Raw genomic sequence first — 16,693 nt, 5'->3', positions numbered from 1 at the left:
AGTTGTGATATGAGGATGCAGCTCGAAATGACTCACCACCAAACGTATTAGCATACATTTTGTTGTAGAACTCTATCTCATTCAAAGTGTTTCTCTTGGTGCTTTCAGATTTTTCCAAGTTGGTATTGAGGTTTTTGAGACGTGAATGAAACTCTCTCTTCAGCTCAGCCTCCTTCTTTCCTTTCTCTGCCTCCAACTCCAGGATCTTGTTCTTTAGAGTTGTCTCTCTGGAAATAGCATCTGACAAAGTTGAATCCAACTGCTGTTTGAGGGCTTGAGACTCTGCAGTGCGATGTTCCACCTGCTTGTGGCTGTAGGTCAGGGCCTCCTCCTGGTCTGTCAGCCTTTGCACCAGCTCCCGGTTCTCCTGCTGGAGCTCCTCTGTCCTATTTTGTATAGAAGCCACTCTTTCTTGCATGCGAGAGTATTCATCATGAATAGAGTCTTTCATCTTCTGAGACGATCTGGCCTTCTTTGTTTCACTGTCCAGATCAACCTGCATTTTCCTTAAAGCGTCTGACTTTTCTAAATACTTCCTCTGAGAGCATTGCAGGTTCCCCTGGGTCTCACAGAACCTCTGCTCTGCTTCCTTCAGTAAATCACGATAGGCTTGCAGTTCGTCCCCACGCCCCTGCAGCTCCTGCCTGAGCTTTTCAACCTCTCCATCTTTTATACACCTCTCATCCTCCATCTGCCTTAAAAGGCGCTCGTACTTTGTCCTGAAAACATCTACTTCATCTCTAAGCTGTGCCAGCTGACTTAGGTACTTTTCAGCTTGGTTTTTCTTCCTCTCCTCTATCAGGGCACCTTGAGATTCACCTAGTTTCTTCTCCAATATCAGCTTCTGGTTTCTAAAGGACTCCCTATCGACACAAGCATTGTCCAACTGAGCGTCTCTCTCTCTCAATTGAGTGTTAAGTCTATCAAGAGCAGCTTGGAGTCTATCAGATCTCTGTTTATGGGCTCTGGCGGTGCTCTGGAGTATTTCTTTGTCCTCCTGGGCCTTATCAGACAGAACGTCGATAGACCTCTTCAAGTCAACAATGTTCGTCTTTCTGTCAACAAGTGTACTCTTTAGACTCCGAAGCTGCATTGTCAGACGACCGTTATCAGTTTCCAAGTTGCGGAGCTGCACGGTCTGACGATCATTGTCAGCTTCCTTTTTGCGTAGGTGCCATTGCAGGTGAGCACGCATGTCCTGTTTGCATACTTCTTGGCAGCATGGATTCTGCTTTGGTTGCCTTCGCAAATCTTCCACCCTTCTGTCTGATATATTGCTATAATTCCTTTTTACATGCAGCAGGTTTTCACTATTCTTTGGTAAGACAATGTGTCCATCTCTTTTAATTCGATCAGACTCTGTTGTCTGTGCCTCCTTCAATTGCTGTCGAACATTTTTGTTTGTTCGTTTAAAATCATCCAACTTCTCCAGCAAAAGGGCTTGCTGTCTTCTTTCTTGGTGGCTGTTACCAAATTCATCTTGCATGGCATCCCTAAAGGACACAAGATGATCAGCTGCAGAGCTGGCAGCTGCATCGGCCTCCTTCAATGTTTTCAGGAGAGGAGGTCTTGAAGTCCTTGAGCTGAAGTCTCCAGAAGAGTGCGCCATGGACCTTTTCCTCGGCTCTATCGCGTCATCCAGCTCATCACTATAAAGGGTAATAAGCTGACTTACAGGAGAACCCAGACAGATCTCATCATCAGACATGTCTTAATTACAGTGTAAACCGTGTATGCAAAGTCTGCAGTCACTCTGCATATTTCTCCCTTATATCTCCCTTTATTGATGGAATTATTGATGACGTAAGTTCCTTGCATTGCGATTGGCTGAACGTCATTCCCAATGTCTCCAAATATAAAAATATAGAACTCAGAATGCATACCCATGTCAATTGGCCAGTGCCAACTGCTAATGAGGCCAGTCTTCATGTTCTTTTCATTCTAATCATAAATATGAAAAATGACTGTCCTATAATGACAACAACACACAGGGTCCTACTATCCAACAGTGTCCTTACCTATGCTCAGCTTTCATCTATGCTCAGATTTCATTGGTATGAGTATGGCATAAACAGCTGCAGCAGATTGCAACACACACTATAAATAGAGGTACCGTCCGAATACCAGCGCCCGCCCACACATCAAATGGAGTAGTACTGTCTGAATGCCAGCGCCCGCACATCTAATAGAGTAGTACCATCTGAATACTAGTGCACACACATCAAATAGAGTAGTAACGTCTGAACACCAGCGCACACACATTAGGTCAAAAGATCATCCCTATGCTGGTTGGCAGAATAGCAACAATAAATAAATAGAGGAGGCACAGTGTCTAACTTGAAAGTAATGTGGGATTCATCTTAGGATAGATCCGAGATGCTATAGAAGGTGCCATCTTTGTAAAGGTCTCTAAAAAGCTCAGAATCTCAAATCTGCCACATGTAAGGTATCTTGAAGTGATGGGGGAAACAGGTGGCTCCTCATTTACGGCATCAGTTTGGAGGCTTACATGAACACAAAATGATGCCTGAATTTAAACCAAATCCTGAGGATAGACCGCAAGAGTGACAGTAAGCTTGGGAGGATTAATTGGTAGGGAGTAGGCAAGTTGGGCCATTAGGGACGATGAAGAACATGATTGTGCCTCCAACCAACACCACAAGGTCCTTGGAGATTGAAGCCTTTGAATCATTTCAATGATGCATAGTAGAACAGAAACTTTGGTAAGGCAAGTCCGCCATTAAGTGTATTAAATTGTGGAACTTCCAGCTTGGTGGCGCTCCTGCAGAATGTATTTCTCATAATGTTATTAGGCACTTTTTGATTAACTTTTTTTATGGTTTAACTCGATGTAACTTTCATTTATTACAGTTGGCTTTGTTTTAGCCGACCATAATGCCCCCTAAACCAACCCCACTCAAGCAAAACCGCTAATGTTTCTCAGTCACAGGGCAGGATTTTTTTCTCCATTAAAGCCAACCAAATGATTAAGACAAATGGGCTTTTAAAATATTTGTCATATTTTAAGACTTATTTGTAAGTCCACATTGACACTGTTCCCATCGCTGCTGCCATTTATAATTCAAAATGGATCAGACGTCAGCTATGCAGTTGTGGTAAACAGAAACAAAACAACAAAAAAACAATCACAGCACGTAGCCACGATTCCAAATGTACCTGCGATCACAAGTTCTTTTGTTTGGTGTCTTAAGGGCTTTTCACGCGGGGAGTGAGACGACGCTTGCCTTCTCGCTTGGATCTGCGAGGTAGCAAAATGTCATGATTCCCAAATCATACCCCATCAACCAAGACAGTTAATAATGGGAAATGATATTATAATTGAGCATTGGAACACACATTTTATTTAATTTTTAATATGTCCATAACGACTTCTCGTACTATATTCAGAATCTCAGTTTATCAGTTTTTAGAGCATATTATGGGGACAGAGCATAGAGTTAAAATATAATATAAGGGAGAGCCCTCTATGTCTCGTCCGTCAGACTGCAGATGGACTCTTCAGATATCTTCCCCAATCTCGCGAGAGTGTGTTGCTGGGATAGAGAAAAGTCAACAAAGTTGATTTTCTCCTCATTTGTGTCTCTAAAAAAAGCAATTTTAAATCTTGTACATATTGTGTGTCCTGTGACGATCGGGTACAATATTTATTTATTTAGTTCAATGACCATGGAGCTAAAGCTGTGTTCACGTTCACTCTTCCATTGGAATCAATAGACTCAATAGACTAGATCACGTTTCAGCATTTCCTAATTCCCCCATTAGATGAGAAAGCTACACTCTCATTTGACTGCTATTTTCAAATTACGCCTCCTCATTTCCATTTAATGGAAATGCTCGGTTCTAATAAGGTGGGGAAAAGATGTAGGTGGAGATAAAGAATTTGGAGACACCTGATTTGTTTCTGCAACCAACCAGCGAGCGTTCCATCCAGCTTCTTTTTTTCCTTTCTTTTTTTCAAGCGCAGGTGTGTTGATTTAGCCTGGTAACCCCCCCCCCCCCCACTTCCGGAAATCTCACTTGTACAGTATTTGATTTCAGGAGTTGGTCTGGCATGAGGGCCTATCTGGGCGTTTCTGCGGAGTTCACAACATGGACTAGCCTGTATATATATATATACATATACATACAGTATATACACACACACACACACACACACACACACACACACACACACACACACACACACACACACACACACACACACACACACACACACACACACACACACACACACACACACACACACACAGTACGGGTACTCTGACAATGCATTCCAACTATATAAATGTTTTGCCCATATATGGTTATTATATTCTGACCTCACGTGATTGTCTGAAAATCATAACCTACGTCACGCTTCTGCAGACAAACTGGGTACTTAAACTGTACTGTATACAGGTCTCTTCCCCTCTCCCCATTGTGAGTAATAATTGGCTTTCCAAGGTAGTTACTCTGACGTGTAAGTTAAGAAGCGGAATATGAAATATCCCTCTGAGAAATGTCAGGCTAATTTAAGTTAAATACTTGAATCCTTTTTCCGTCTTTGCTTTGATCATTAGCCAAAGCCGTCAAAATGATCAAAACTGGCAACCATGCCACGAATGGACAGGAGAGAGACAATGGTTCTAAGCCTGGGGATTCCTTTCGTAGCCATGACAGAAGTAAGCCCATCGTCCGGGTGTGGTCTGATGGCTGTTTTGACATGGTGCACTATGGCCACTCTAACCAGTTGAGGCAAGCCAAGGCTATGGGAGACCACCTCTTAGTAGGATTGCATACGGATGCAGAAATCGCCAAACATAAGGGTCCTCCAGTGTTCACCCAGACGGAACGCTGTAAGATGGTGCGGGCCATCAAGTGGGTTGATGAGATAGTGGAGGGAGCACCTTATGTCACCACCCTAGAGACTCTGAACAAATACAACAGTGATTTCTGTGTGCATGGAGATGACATCACCTTGACGGTGGACGGAAAGGATACTTATGCAGAGGTGAAGCATGAGGCCCGGTACCGGGAGTGTAAACGGACGCCGGGAGTCTCCACCACTGACCTGGTGGGTCGCATGCTGCTCATGACCAAAACCCATCACAGCAATATTGATAACTCAGACTTCCAGCAGCACATAGATAACTTTGGGAAGGGTCCTAAAGGGCACAGCCCATGGACAGGAGTGTCTCAGTTCCTCCAGACAACACAGAAGATCATCCAGATTGCCTCTGGAAAGGAGCCCCAGCCGGGAGACACAATCATCTATGTGACCGGGGCCTTTGACCTGTTCCACACCGGCCATGTTGATTTTCTAGAAGCTGTCTATAAACTGGCAGAGAGGCCCTATGTCATCGTAGGCCTGCACATTGATCAGGAAGTGAATCGCTACAAAGGGAAGAACTACCCAATCATGAATGTCCGTGAGAGAACACTAAGTGTCCTGGCTTGCAGGTATGTATCAGAGGTGGTGATTGGAGCTCCCTATGCAGTGGGCAATGATCTCCTGGATCATTTCAAGGTGGACCTGGTGTGTCACGGAAAGTCAAAGGTGCTCACCGACAAGGACGGCTCAGACCCTTATGATGAGAGCAAAAAGAGGGGAATATTCCGCACGATAGACAGTGGGAACGCCATCACTACTGATGACATTGTCCAGAGGATCATTGAAAATAGGCTGCAGTATGAGGTGAGGAACCAGAAGAAAGAAGCTAAGGAAATGGCTGTAATCAAAAGCCATGAGGAGGAGGGAAAAATAAGGAGCAAAATAGGATAAAGTCTCGAACCTTTATCCAACTCATCCTACACCTAATGTACCAAACCTTGTACACCCAGCTTGACGTTAAACTGGACCCAACTGCGGGTGTGTGTAAACCTCTCATCTACTGTAGCAACAATGGGTGGGGAAACGGATCAGGACTGTTGTCTTAAACAGCAGATTTGTCTTCCCATCACTGAGGTGAGGGACACTGGAAGAGATCTGTAATCAAAACGCAACCAGGCTCCCACAACTCTTCAAAGAGTTCCTTGGCCACTACAGAAAGGAATGAGGACTCCAGGACCGAAGTGGAGCTCAAGGACCTGTTAAAGCTGATCAACAGCCAAAGACAACAGTCTTTGTCATCAACCACCTTACCACTATTATTAATGATATAATTAATTATAACCATATAAAACATTATAAGAAATAAAAAATAACCTCCTGCTGTGACCTTGGTGTAGAGTAGAGCAGTGTGCAGGACTGTGTTGTTATTTGAAAGTATTAAATACAGTACAATATAATAAGCGTATATGTTAAAAAACCTATATACGCTATATGACTAATACAAGCAAAGTAGACTATGTACACTTTTCATAACAAGATACATCAGATTCCCTCAATAGTTCCAACATTTTTCCTCCCACTGTGTGTCTGTCAGTGGTGCTGAAAGTGGTCAAACTCTCTCTTTCTCTCTCTCACAAACACTGTCCACTTGTTTTTTTAAATGGGTCCAAATGAAAATATTGCAGCACACGATACTTAAACTTTGCTGTGGGTTGGAGTGATGAATTAACAGAGAGAGAGGGCGAGAGAGAAGGTTTGACAACTTCCACTTCAGCACCTCGGACAGACTCACAGTGGGTTGGGTGAAATGAACGTCGCGCTTGGCACAGACATGCGCAGAGCAGGTTCTGTCGGAACTCAGTGCAGTTATTTGGGGCCGACCATTGGGCCGCCTCAGCTCGACGTTCACATCCACTCACACACTCATTGTCTCCAGGCCGAAAGGCATGGCCGAGACTATGTTTTGCACCCTGTCCATACGTGTGTGTGTGACTCACACACTCATTGTCTCCGCCAGGCCGAAAGGCATGGCCGAGACTATGTTTTGCACCCTGTCCATACGTGTGTGTGTGTGTGTGTGTGTGTTTCCGTCTTTGAACAGCTAATCTCCGGCACCGTTGGCATGATGGCAGTGAAACTGTGCACTCACACTCCCTGGATGCCAGAGCAGAACCTCTGCCCCAAAGTTTGCAGGAGTGCTCCGTTTTGAACAAAATGCCTCTAATCATGAACACAGCGTGTCATTTCCGTAAAATTTTGCAATCACATTCCCACTGGGCCAAGGAAGAAATGCCACTTGAAAGTTCTCAAATCAGCCTCATGGTGGCGCTTTAAAAGGCCGATTCACGTTTTTACCTATAACTGCACCATCTGCGTAAAACGTATATATACTTATACTTATGTAGAATCATAAACCATTATATGATGATAATAATAGTAGTAGTAATAATAATAATAATGATAATATTAATAACAATGATGATGATAATAATAATACTAGTGTAATCAAATAATAACAACATATAATAATTATAAACATAACAATGCTGATTTCGGTCATGTGGTCAGCTGCATCAAGTGTGTTTTTACTGTTTTCTTGAAATTGTATTTTGTGTGAGATGGTAGTTCCAGAATGATATTGATCGATAGGTAACTGTGTGTTTGAGCAGATTAGTTATTGGAAAAGTGTTAAACGACCAAAGGCTGGGATTCCTGGTGTGATTATGATGTCTGTTGCTTGTTTTTATTAACTGAATGCAGAAATAATCTGGTGTCTGATTTAAAACTATGTTTCCGAAGAACATGAGGAGACCATGCTGAGGGCCAGGTTGTTTCTCTTGGTGTCATTGTTTCAAGTTCTCCATATCCCTCCTGTAAAGATGTCTCTCGATGTCTAACATCTATTTAGCTGCCTGAACAGTGGTGGGGTGCACACAGAGAAAGAGATAGACAGGTATTGTGTCGACGGAGAGAGATACAGTCAGTCCCTAGGGAAGATGGCTGTTAGATCTAATGTTCTCATCCAGACTTAATTAACGTCCGATAAGTGAGTAGGCAGCTGTGTCATGTCCACAGTGGTCTGTCCTGTTCATCAGACCTGACGAAAACCCACACGAGTCGAAACGTTGTAGCCTTAATAAAACCTTTCTACTGGGAGCTACAGAAGAGTGTGCAGACTTCCCTTCTTCTCCATTGTACGTATTTTTGTTCAGCACCTGGGGATTTTTGTTTGATATGTGCGTGCTTCCCTCTTGGTCGCTATATTCAGACACACAGACAGACGGACAGAAAAGAGAAGCTCTGCACAACAGTGTAAACCTGCTTCCTGCACACGTTACGTTTCTGTACAACCTCTAAAGGAGGCATTGTGGGATTGCTGTGGAAAAAAAGGAAAAAAAAGAACTGAGGCAGAGTGTTACTCAGAGTGGCATATGGCTTCCGTCCACACTGATGTTCACCGCATGACTTTTCGTTGCCAATCGACGGTTGTGAGCAAAACGACGCGTCTGTTTGTTGACACGGGAAAGTCGTTTCTTTACTGGACCCACGTGGGACTCCACCTCTACGTTCCATTTGGGTCGGACCATGTAGTCTTTGTTAGACGGCATGGGCACCCGGGCCCGTGCAGAGAACCCAGTATCACCTTGTATAAGCACGTTTTCTTCTCCATTAAGCTGCTTCTCCAGATCTCTACCAGGAGTCTGACTGTCAGAACTTAATCCTCTCATCTGTGGCATCTGTTGGTCAAGGTCTCTCTGATGTCTCTCCTCTCTTGTCATCGCTGTGTAGTTGGATGACACGCCAAAGATGTGCCGTGACCAGTCATTGATTAGTTTCAGCGCTTGATCTTTGTTCGATCTTGACTCTTTGGGGTGTTTATAGAGGAACATAACAGCACTTCCAATCCTACTGTGTTTCAACGTCTCTTGACTGACACTGGGGAGTTCCTGTAGGATCCTGAGTAGTTGTTCTCTGATTCGTAGTGCTGGGAGGCTCTTGTCTGGCAGAGGGCTGATCCACGCTTTAATGGCTGATATCACCCCACTGTCTATGAAGGTGTCCTTCAGATCCTGTTTCCTCAGGTGCATGACAACAATCGGCAGCAGAGTTACCTTCTTTACGGCTGGTTTCTTCTGACTGTTGAGAATTCTGTCCTCCTCTGCAGCCTCGTTCATCTTGGTGATCATGGCACTGACAACGTCGTCTGCATCGGTGATGAAGGTTCCTCCATCTCTGTTCTTCCTTCTCTTCCTCCCACTCTGGGCCTTCTTACGAGCCAACATCAGATCAAAGTCTGACTTGAAACTGGTGTCTTTACTACCTCTGTTCACAACTTCCTCCAACTGCTCCTCCACCTGCTCCTCCACCACCTCCTCCTCCTTTTCTCCATCCATCTCTTGGTTGAAGGCAGACTCCTCTTCCTTTTCATCCCCAGACTCTCCAAAGATGTCTGCGATCGTTTTCCCATCATCAGACTCACTGTGACTATCAAACACTGTCTTCTTGCCTTTGCTCTTAGCAGCATTCATCCTCATCTCATCCTCGTCTTTCTCGCTGTCTGAGCCTGACTCCCTCAGCTTGGCAGACAGGTTCCTGTCAGGCTCCTCAGAGCCTCCATCACTGTCAGACAACACTCTTGTCTTCTTCACCAATGGTTTTACAGGCTTGCCCTCATCATCGTCGTCATCATCATCATCCTCACTGTCTGACAGAATGGCTTTCTTCCGCTTTACTGGTTTATCATCAACGGCATCATAATTTGCACCCTTCTTCTTGTCCCCCCGCTCTCCGCCACTGCCAGCATTCATGCTGCCTCCACCCTCCTCCTCCTCGCTGTCTGACTGCATCACAGCCTTCCACTTCTGTCCTTGGCTTTGCTCTTCTTCTGTGTCTCTATGAAGACCCTCCCTGCCTTCCCCATCCTCTGAATGATGCTTGTCACTGCTCATAGCCTCCCCATCTGATACTGGGTGCTCATCCTGAACTGGGGTGCCACCAGCATCATCTGACTGGTTCCCGGACTTGAAGTTCTGTTCTCCGTCCATTTGCCTTAGACGAAAAACGTTAAATAACCAAATATTACAACAGGGAGTATGTAACTGTTAGCTCTGACATGTTGATCAAAACAGATGTTTATTTATCCACAAACTCTCCCAAGTTGGTGTGTCACAGGTGTGCGCTGATTGGTCAGAATGCTTTGATGATGTCATGGTTGCTATGGTAACAGGCATCAAGCAGACTGGGTTTTTTATCTTCGCCAAAGGCAGGGTGGAGATAACATTTTGCCTGTGTGTCTTTGTGTCTTGTTTGAGTGTAGACAAAGGAAGTAATTTATTGCTCATAATCTGAGATCCACTATGCTTCACATATTGGGAATTAATTATCTGAGATCCGCTGTCACACCATCCAGACTTGCGAGGCACATTTTTACTCCGATCCACACAAAACTTAGCACAAACACTTGTCAGGGGTCTGCGTGTGGCCAAAGCCACAAACTCTTTTCGAGTTGTTCGGATATGCGGTTATCCAGAACCGCCGATCCAATGGATATGTTCATATGAAGGCATACTGTATGGATATCCAGTTGTCCAGAACCACCGATCCAACCGATATGCCCATGTATGGGCATACAGGGCGTCAACTTTAAAAGGTACCTAACGACACTGATGCAACCCTCTGGAGTCCAATAGGCGGCCGTTTGAAGATCGCGCATGATTGGACTGACCACTGTATACTGATGACATCAGGGATCTCCATATATAAGCATAAAAGGGACATGGACTGACAGATACAAAGATCTCCATATATGGGCATAAAAGGGACACAGGTAGACAGACAGATAGAGATCTCCATATATGGGCACAAAATGTCACGTGCAAGGCAGGAGTGTTGGACCCAGATGCAGAACAGAATAGGCAGGAGAAGAATAGGTCTAATGCACAAGGATTTATTAACAGATTGTGGACAGAACACCATAACAACAACTATAATCGAACAAAGGAACATTGAACACAGGGAGGATTAAATACACAAAGACTAGACACAGGTGAAACAACACTACAATCAACACATGAATGGCTGAGACTGAACAGGACACAGGCGAACTAGAAATGCAATTATACAGGTGAGACAAGACAGAAAGCGGCAACAAGGCAAACAGGAAACACTAGGACAACATTACAAAATAACAGTACAAGGAGAACAGGGAACAAAAGGAACGGTACGGAAGACACAAAGAGACAGATCCTGACACAAAAGGGACAAAGACAGACGGGTACAACGGGTACTCTGACAAAGCCCCCGACACTATGACTCAGATATATCGGTCGGATTGGCGGTGTGAGGGCTGCGCAGTGCTTGTTGTTTGGACCAATATGCTCATACTGTATATGGAGATCTCTGTATCTGTCAGTCCTTGTCCCTTTTATATGGAGATCCATAGTGACATGAGCGTGACAACGTGGTTCGGGCCGACCAGTCCCCCCTTAAGCAAGGGCTACGTGGAGATCTCTGTATCTGTCAGTCTTTGTCCCTTTTATGCCCATATATGGAGATCCCTGATGTCTTCTATGCCCATATACTGTATGGGCATGCCCCCCTTTGTGCTCATACTGTATATAGAGCTGCATTGTCTCCTTATATGGTTATGGCTAAGTCATGGTGACATGAGCCAGAGGTCCGCCGGGAGGACCGGCCAGGCCAAGCCCTGGCTTGGCTACAACATAGCCAAGCCCAAGTATACCCTGGATTATCTTGTCTATTTTACTCTAAATGGGGCCATTATTAACAAAATGAACAGCATGTTCTGTTGAAGAAGACTAGCAATTGAAATCTCTAATATGTATTAGAATGTGAAGAACACAAACATTAGCCTCACTTGGTGGTGGACATTGTTAATGTGCAGGTACGGTAAATAAGGTGCACTGAGTTCTACATTTCTATATCTGGAGATAGTGACAATGCCTCTCAGCCAATCACAGTGTGAGGTCAGAACTACGTCACTGCCAAAATAAAAGAAAGACCTCAGCTCAGAGGATACATTATTATGTATGAGCTATTGATCAATCTGGTGTTATCTGATGGTAATGATGACCCTACGCAACCTGTAGACAGTTTCAAGACCAAGTTCAACTTGGAGGCATGTGGAAGTATACCACACCAATCATGGGAAATTATCATAGGAACAATCATAGGAACAGTCATAGTAGAAAACTGTAAAAAGGACATTCTTCAAAGGAGACGATCCTTGGAACAAAGTGACTTCCTCAAAGACAGGAAGGTAAGGCCCTCCTTGCCTGGTCACAGCAAAGAAGCAGTACACAGCCATCAGGGACACCCACCATGGAAAGATGGGGCCATGCATCCTCCACCTCCCAGTGCTCCCAAAAAAACTAACACTGATAACCCTGAGCAAACAAATAAAATGGCGAAGTTCAATACAGCCTCTTCCCCCGGAGGGTCATCACCGACTGGAAAGGCAACAAAGTTTGCCATAGACTGTGAGATGGTGGGCACGGGCCCAAAGGGTTGTATCAGTCAACTGGCACGCTGCAGCATTGTGTCCTATAAAGGAGATGTAGTGTATGACAAGTACATCAAACCACCTGTGCCTGTTACTGACCTTCGCACCCGCTGGAGTGGAATCCGATCGTGTGACCTGGCTAAAGCCACACCATACTCATATGCCAGAAAGGAGATACTGAGGCTCATTACGAGGAAGGTGGTGATTGGTCATGCCATCCACAATGACTTCAACGCCTTGGGCTACCGTCACCCCACGGCGCTTACCAGAGACACCTCCCGTATCCCTCTGCTCAACCAGAAGGCCGGCTTTAAAGAAACAGAGTGTGCCTCACTGAAGAGACTTACCAAGGCTATATTCAACCGTGACATCCAGAAGGGGAAGAAAGGCCACTCGTCTGTGGAGGACGCAAAAGCCAGCATGGAGCTGTACAAAGTGGTGGAGGTGGATTGGGAAAGGACATTAGCCTCGGAGGAGAGGAGGAAAAGGAAGAAGCTGCAGTTGGAGCTGTGGGAGAAGATGCTTCTCTCTAGGGAGGAGCATTCTGGTGCGTGGAATACAATGGCAAGTGAGTGGCTGACGCATGTGGAGGAGTTGGAGAAGAAAGTGACAGAGGGGATGATTGAGGTGCAGGAGAGAGAGAGGGCCGTGGAGGAGAAGGAGAAGATTAGGTGGAGACAAACCAATGAAGATTTCAATGAGATCAACAGCTAAAAACAACAGTCATCATCGTCAAACACCACTATTTACCATTATTAAATATAACCATAAAAAAATCTATATATACATAAATTAATCATTCTGAAAAAAGAAATATGGTCACTTCCTCTCCTGTAGCTGTGACCTTGTCATGGTGGAGAGGCTTCGGTGACCCAGTGTGATCTTAAGAGCGATGCCGGTAGGTGTTCAAACAAACCCCTGACCGGTTCAACCACGCCGTACTGGTCACAGGTGAGAGTCCAGACAAACAACAGCAGTCTCTTTCTGTATTTAGTAAGATGTTGCATTGCATTGAGAGTTATCTTTACAAAATGTTGGTTCCACGGCAGCTTTTAGTTTTTATGCCCCCTGCCTATGGAATTCCCTGTCGAATAAACCCCCGAATGGCCGACAATTTTAAGCGAGATCTTAGATATTTATTCTAATAGTTAATTTTTATAATTTTATATTGTCTCCTTGATTTTACACTGTTCTTACCGTTTTATGCTCATTTTGTTTATACTCATTTTATATATGCTTCTATGATGTTTTATGTATTTTTTTATGATATGTCTTTGTGTGTAGTTGTATTCTATGTATGAAAGGTGCTATATACTGTACATATGATGATTATTATTATTCTAGTATCTTGTGTTTTGGTGGTTAATGTTCATGTAAATCCTAGCCTTTAAAGGCATTTAAATAAGAGTTTTGAAGATTTTCCTTTTTTCATTTGGCAGTTCATTCTAGTTTTATGATCAATTTTTATGTTTTGCTAATTATTTATTTCACTGGTGCCATGGCCAATTAGATGTGAGTTTATGTTCTGTACACCCAAATACTCAAATTATTCAATACCTAAATACTGCGATGTCAACTCAGCTATCAGTTCATGCCTACACTCTCTATTTTTCTCTCATGTTGAGTTGTGATTTGTTAATTTGCTGTGTGAAATGAAACTTAAAGGAAATCTATTGACTTACATGTTTACTTAGTGTTATACTTACAACCATAACATCTTGCATACACAAATGAAATGTTTCTGTTTACATTTTGCTGTACAAATAATGAATGCTCCAAATTGAGGTTGGGTACTGGAATACAAGTAACCGCCAGTCCATGGTCCAGTCAAGTGTAGCTTAAATGGCCCCTCAATGTGTGATTGAGGCCCCTCAATTATGGGGGATTAAAACTTGGGGTCAATTGCACGATTGTTGTTGATTGTTCTTTTTTTTTTGCATTTCTTGTGAAGTAGGTCTGTAAAGGAGACGGGGGTCTCCAGGGAATGTGGTTTAGAGTGGTGCAAGGTATGGAGGTGTGTCCCGGTTAGAGGACACGGAAGGAACCGGACTTTCCCAGTTGAGGAGATTTATTAAAGCTGTGGTCGTTAAGAATAAAAGGGGCCGTGACAAACGGTAAAACTGAAGAGTGAGAGCATGACAAGGGCTGCTGACAGGTCCCAGCCGGTCACTGAGCAAACACAGTTAGTAACAGCTGGTATATATAGCTTAATTAAATGAGGAGCACCTGTGATCAGAGTAAACTAGTATTATACAACAGGTAGTTCCGACCAAGCAATCTGATTGGTTGTAATAGCTTTCTAGCCGTGCTTCAAACCAGCATCATAGCACGGGCCTAATCACATTAATAAATCACTCCGCAGTGCAGTCCGCACCTGATTAGACCATTATATGGCACAGCTGTGCTGTGAAGTCACTCTGTCCCACGGTAGGAAAACAAACAGACAGTAGCCTGACCCACCGCCGCCACCGGAGAACAAACAGCTATGCAAAATGGACTATGTTGTTAATTTGGTGGATTTACGGTTGATCAATGGTTAGAAGGTTATAAATATCCTCCTGTGTAAAGTAAAATGACTCCCATTTCGTTAACAGTCCAGTAGGCTATATGCTCCGTCGTACGACCGTGTCACGCGGCCAAAATAGCCGATCTACAAGTTCACAACGCGTTGTCAGCTTGTAGATCAGTTATTTTGACTCAAAGCACTGCTACAGGGACTATTTAATGTCTCTCAGTCAAAAACTCTTCTCTTTACAGGGAAACGGACAATAGCGAAACATTTTTATTATTAATTGCCCCACAATATGAATACATTTGGATGTGTTTTGTTGGTAACTGTTGTATAATCGCAATATTACACTCGAGGGTGTGCTTTACCTTACATTATTGGCACTTCAGTGATGCTGGCGGAACTCGGCTTTGCCTCGTTCCTGACCGCATCACTGGCGTGCCAATAATGACGGTAAAGCACACCCTCTCGTGTAATATTGCTTAATTAAGCAATACCCAATCAGAAACAGGAGGCAATAAACAAACTTATTAGGTAAGGTCAGTGTGGCCTTTCTAACAAGGTCCCTCTTGCAAACTTTGGAAGACAATATTAATAGAATATGTAAAAACCAAATGATACATGTTTATCACATGACTGACAGACAGAAATAATAATGATTTGTGTGAGTTTTGGACAAAATCTTGAAAGAGTAGTAGGAAAAGGTTTGTTGAAGAAAATGCTGAATGCCTGAATGTCTAGAAGGGTGGAAATGGGTATGGCCTTTATTGGGAGTTGCGTCATGATCTACGGAATTCAGGGGGGAATGTGATTGTGCAACCTATACGGGTGTAAGCCAAAACAAAATGTAAAGTGGCCTGGTAAAGCCCCACCATGAGTCAGATTTGGAAAAATGGATGGAGTGTCTTCCTTGGCCAACTGAGAGTGTACATGCAAAGTGTGACACCGATTGGTCCAGCGGTTTGCGAGAATACCCGTGCACAGACACGCAGACAGACAGACAGAGGAGAACCTATTCTCCACCTCCCGGCCTGGTGGAGATAATAACAGTGGTAGTCCCCAAGTATCTGTTTATAATAATACACCAGTTATTTTATTATTAACCAAAAGGTACAAAAAGGTGTAGTACTTAATCTAAATGTTATTATGTCTGTCTTTCACAAATGAATGACTACTACTAGGGCAGGGCCTATCAAAATAAACTAGTGTGACTAGTGTGAACATAGTACAAGTTATTGTTGGCTTGATTTTTGGTGTAGCACTACCTGGGGAAGAATCCACCAGCCGCCACTGGAAAAAAAAAGAAAAAGTTAAAATATGGAGATAAGAGGTTTCTGCCTGACAACGAAATCAAACTTCAATAGAATCTTCTCCTGACTGGATCATAAAACAGAACTGTGTAAGCTACTTTGTAATTCTTACATTTCCAAAAGTAATTGAGTGCAATGCTTCATCAAAAACTGGACTGAAAGTCGAATTAGTGATTATGAATGTACTCATAAAAGTAAAAGTATGCCAAAAAGCTACTACATTTCAGTAACAACATTACTTTGTCAATAAGGCTGTAAGACTTTGACTTAAGGAATTGCAGAGTTACTTGTAAGAAAAAAGTTATTGTTTATTTGCAACATTTTCAAAGGGGGAAATAAATGGCAGTTCTCTTGATTAAACTTGAGGCTGAATCAGAATACACTGAATGTGATGGTTATCAGGTGATCTAACAGTAACGATAGCAGGAATATCCACGCACACAAATAAATAATTACTGCTTCGCACACAAGCTTAACCACTTAATCCCTGTTCAAAAATAGCAGAACAAGCTCACATCGCG

At 43.5% G+C, this 16,693-nt stretch overlaps 3 protein-coding genes across 3 annotated transcripts; 2 read left to right on the top strand and 1 right to left on the bottom strand.

Annotated features, from left to right (window-relative positions):
- Window positions 1–4,696: 4,696 nt before the first annotated feature.
- On the top strand, window positions 4,697–5,765 carry LOC311057360 (ethanolamine-phosphate cytidylyltransferase-like; the record flags this gene model as incomplete). The annotated part of the gene is given in 2 exon segments (XM_084074314.1): window positions 4,697–5,737; window positions 5,739–5,765. Coding segments are annotated over 2 exon segments (1,041 nt in total). The 5' UTR covers window positions 4,697–4,723.
- A 2,485-nt stretch (window positions 5,766–8,250) lies between these two features.
- Window positions 8,251–9,876, bottom strand: LOC311057359 (protein IWS1 homolog; the record flags this gene model as incomplete). Its single annotated transcript, XM_084074313.1, has 1 exon — window positions 8,251–9,876. The coding sequence occupies one exon, from the start codon at window positions 9,874–9,876 to the stop codon at window positions 8,251–8,253; it is 1,626 nt and encodes a 541-aa protein (XP_083930439.1).
- Window positions 9,877–12,254: 2,378 nt separating this feature from the next.
- On the top strand, window positions 12,255–13,067 carry LOC311057358 (interferon-stimulated 20 kDa exonuclease-like 2; the record flags this gene model as incomplete). The annotated part of the gene is made up of 1 exon (XM_084074312.1): window positions 12,255–13,067. The coding sequence occupies one exon, from the start codon at window positions 12,255–12,257 to the stop codon at window positions 13,065–13,067; it is 813 nt and encodes a 270-aa protein (XP_083930438.1).
- Window positions 13,068–16,693: the final 3,626 nt, after the last annotated feature.

The sequence above is a fragment of the Gymnoscopelus microlampas genome (genome assembly GCF_963454915.1).
Source record: "Gymnoscopelus microlampas genome assembly, chromosome: 12".
Classification (NCBI taxonomy): domain Eukaryota; kingdom Metazoa; phylum Chordata; class Actinopteri; order Myctophiformes; family Myctophidae; genus Gymnoscopelus; species Gymnoscopelus microlampas.
This window is presented reverse-complemented; position numbering and strand designations above follow the sequence as displayed.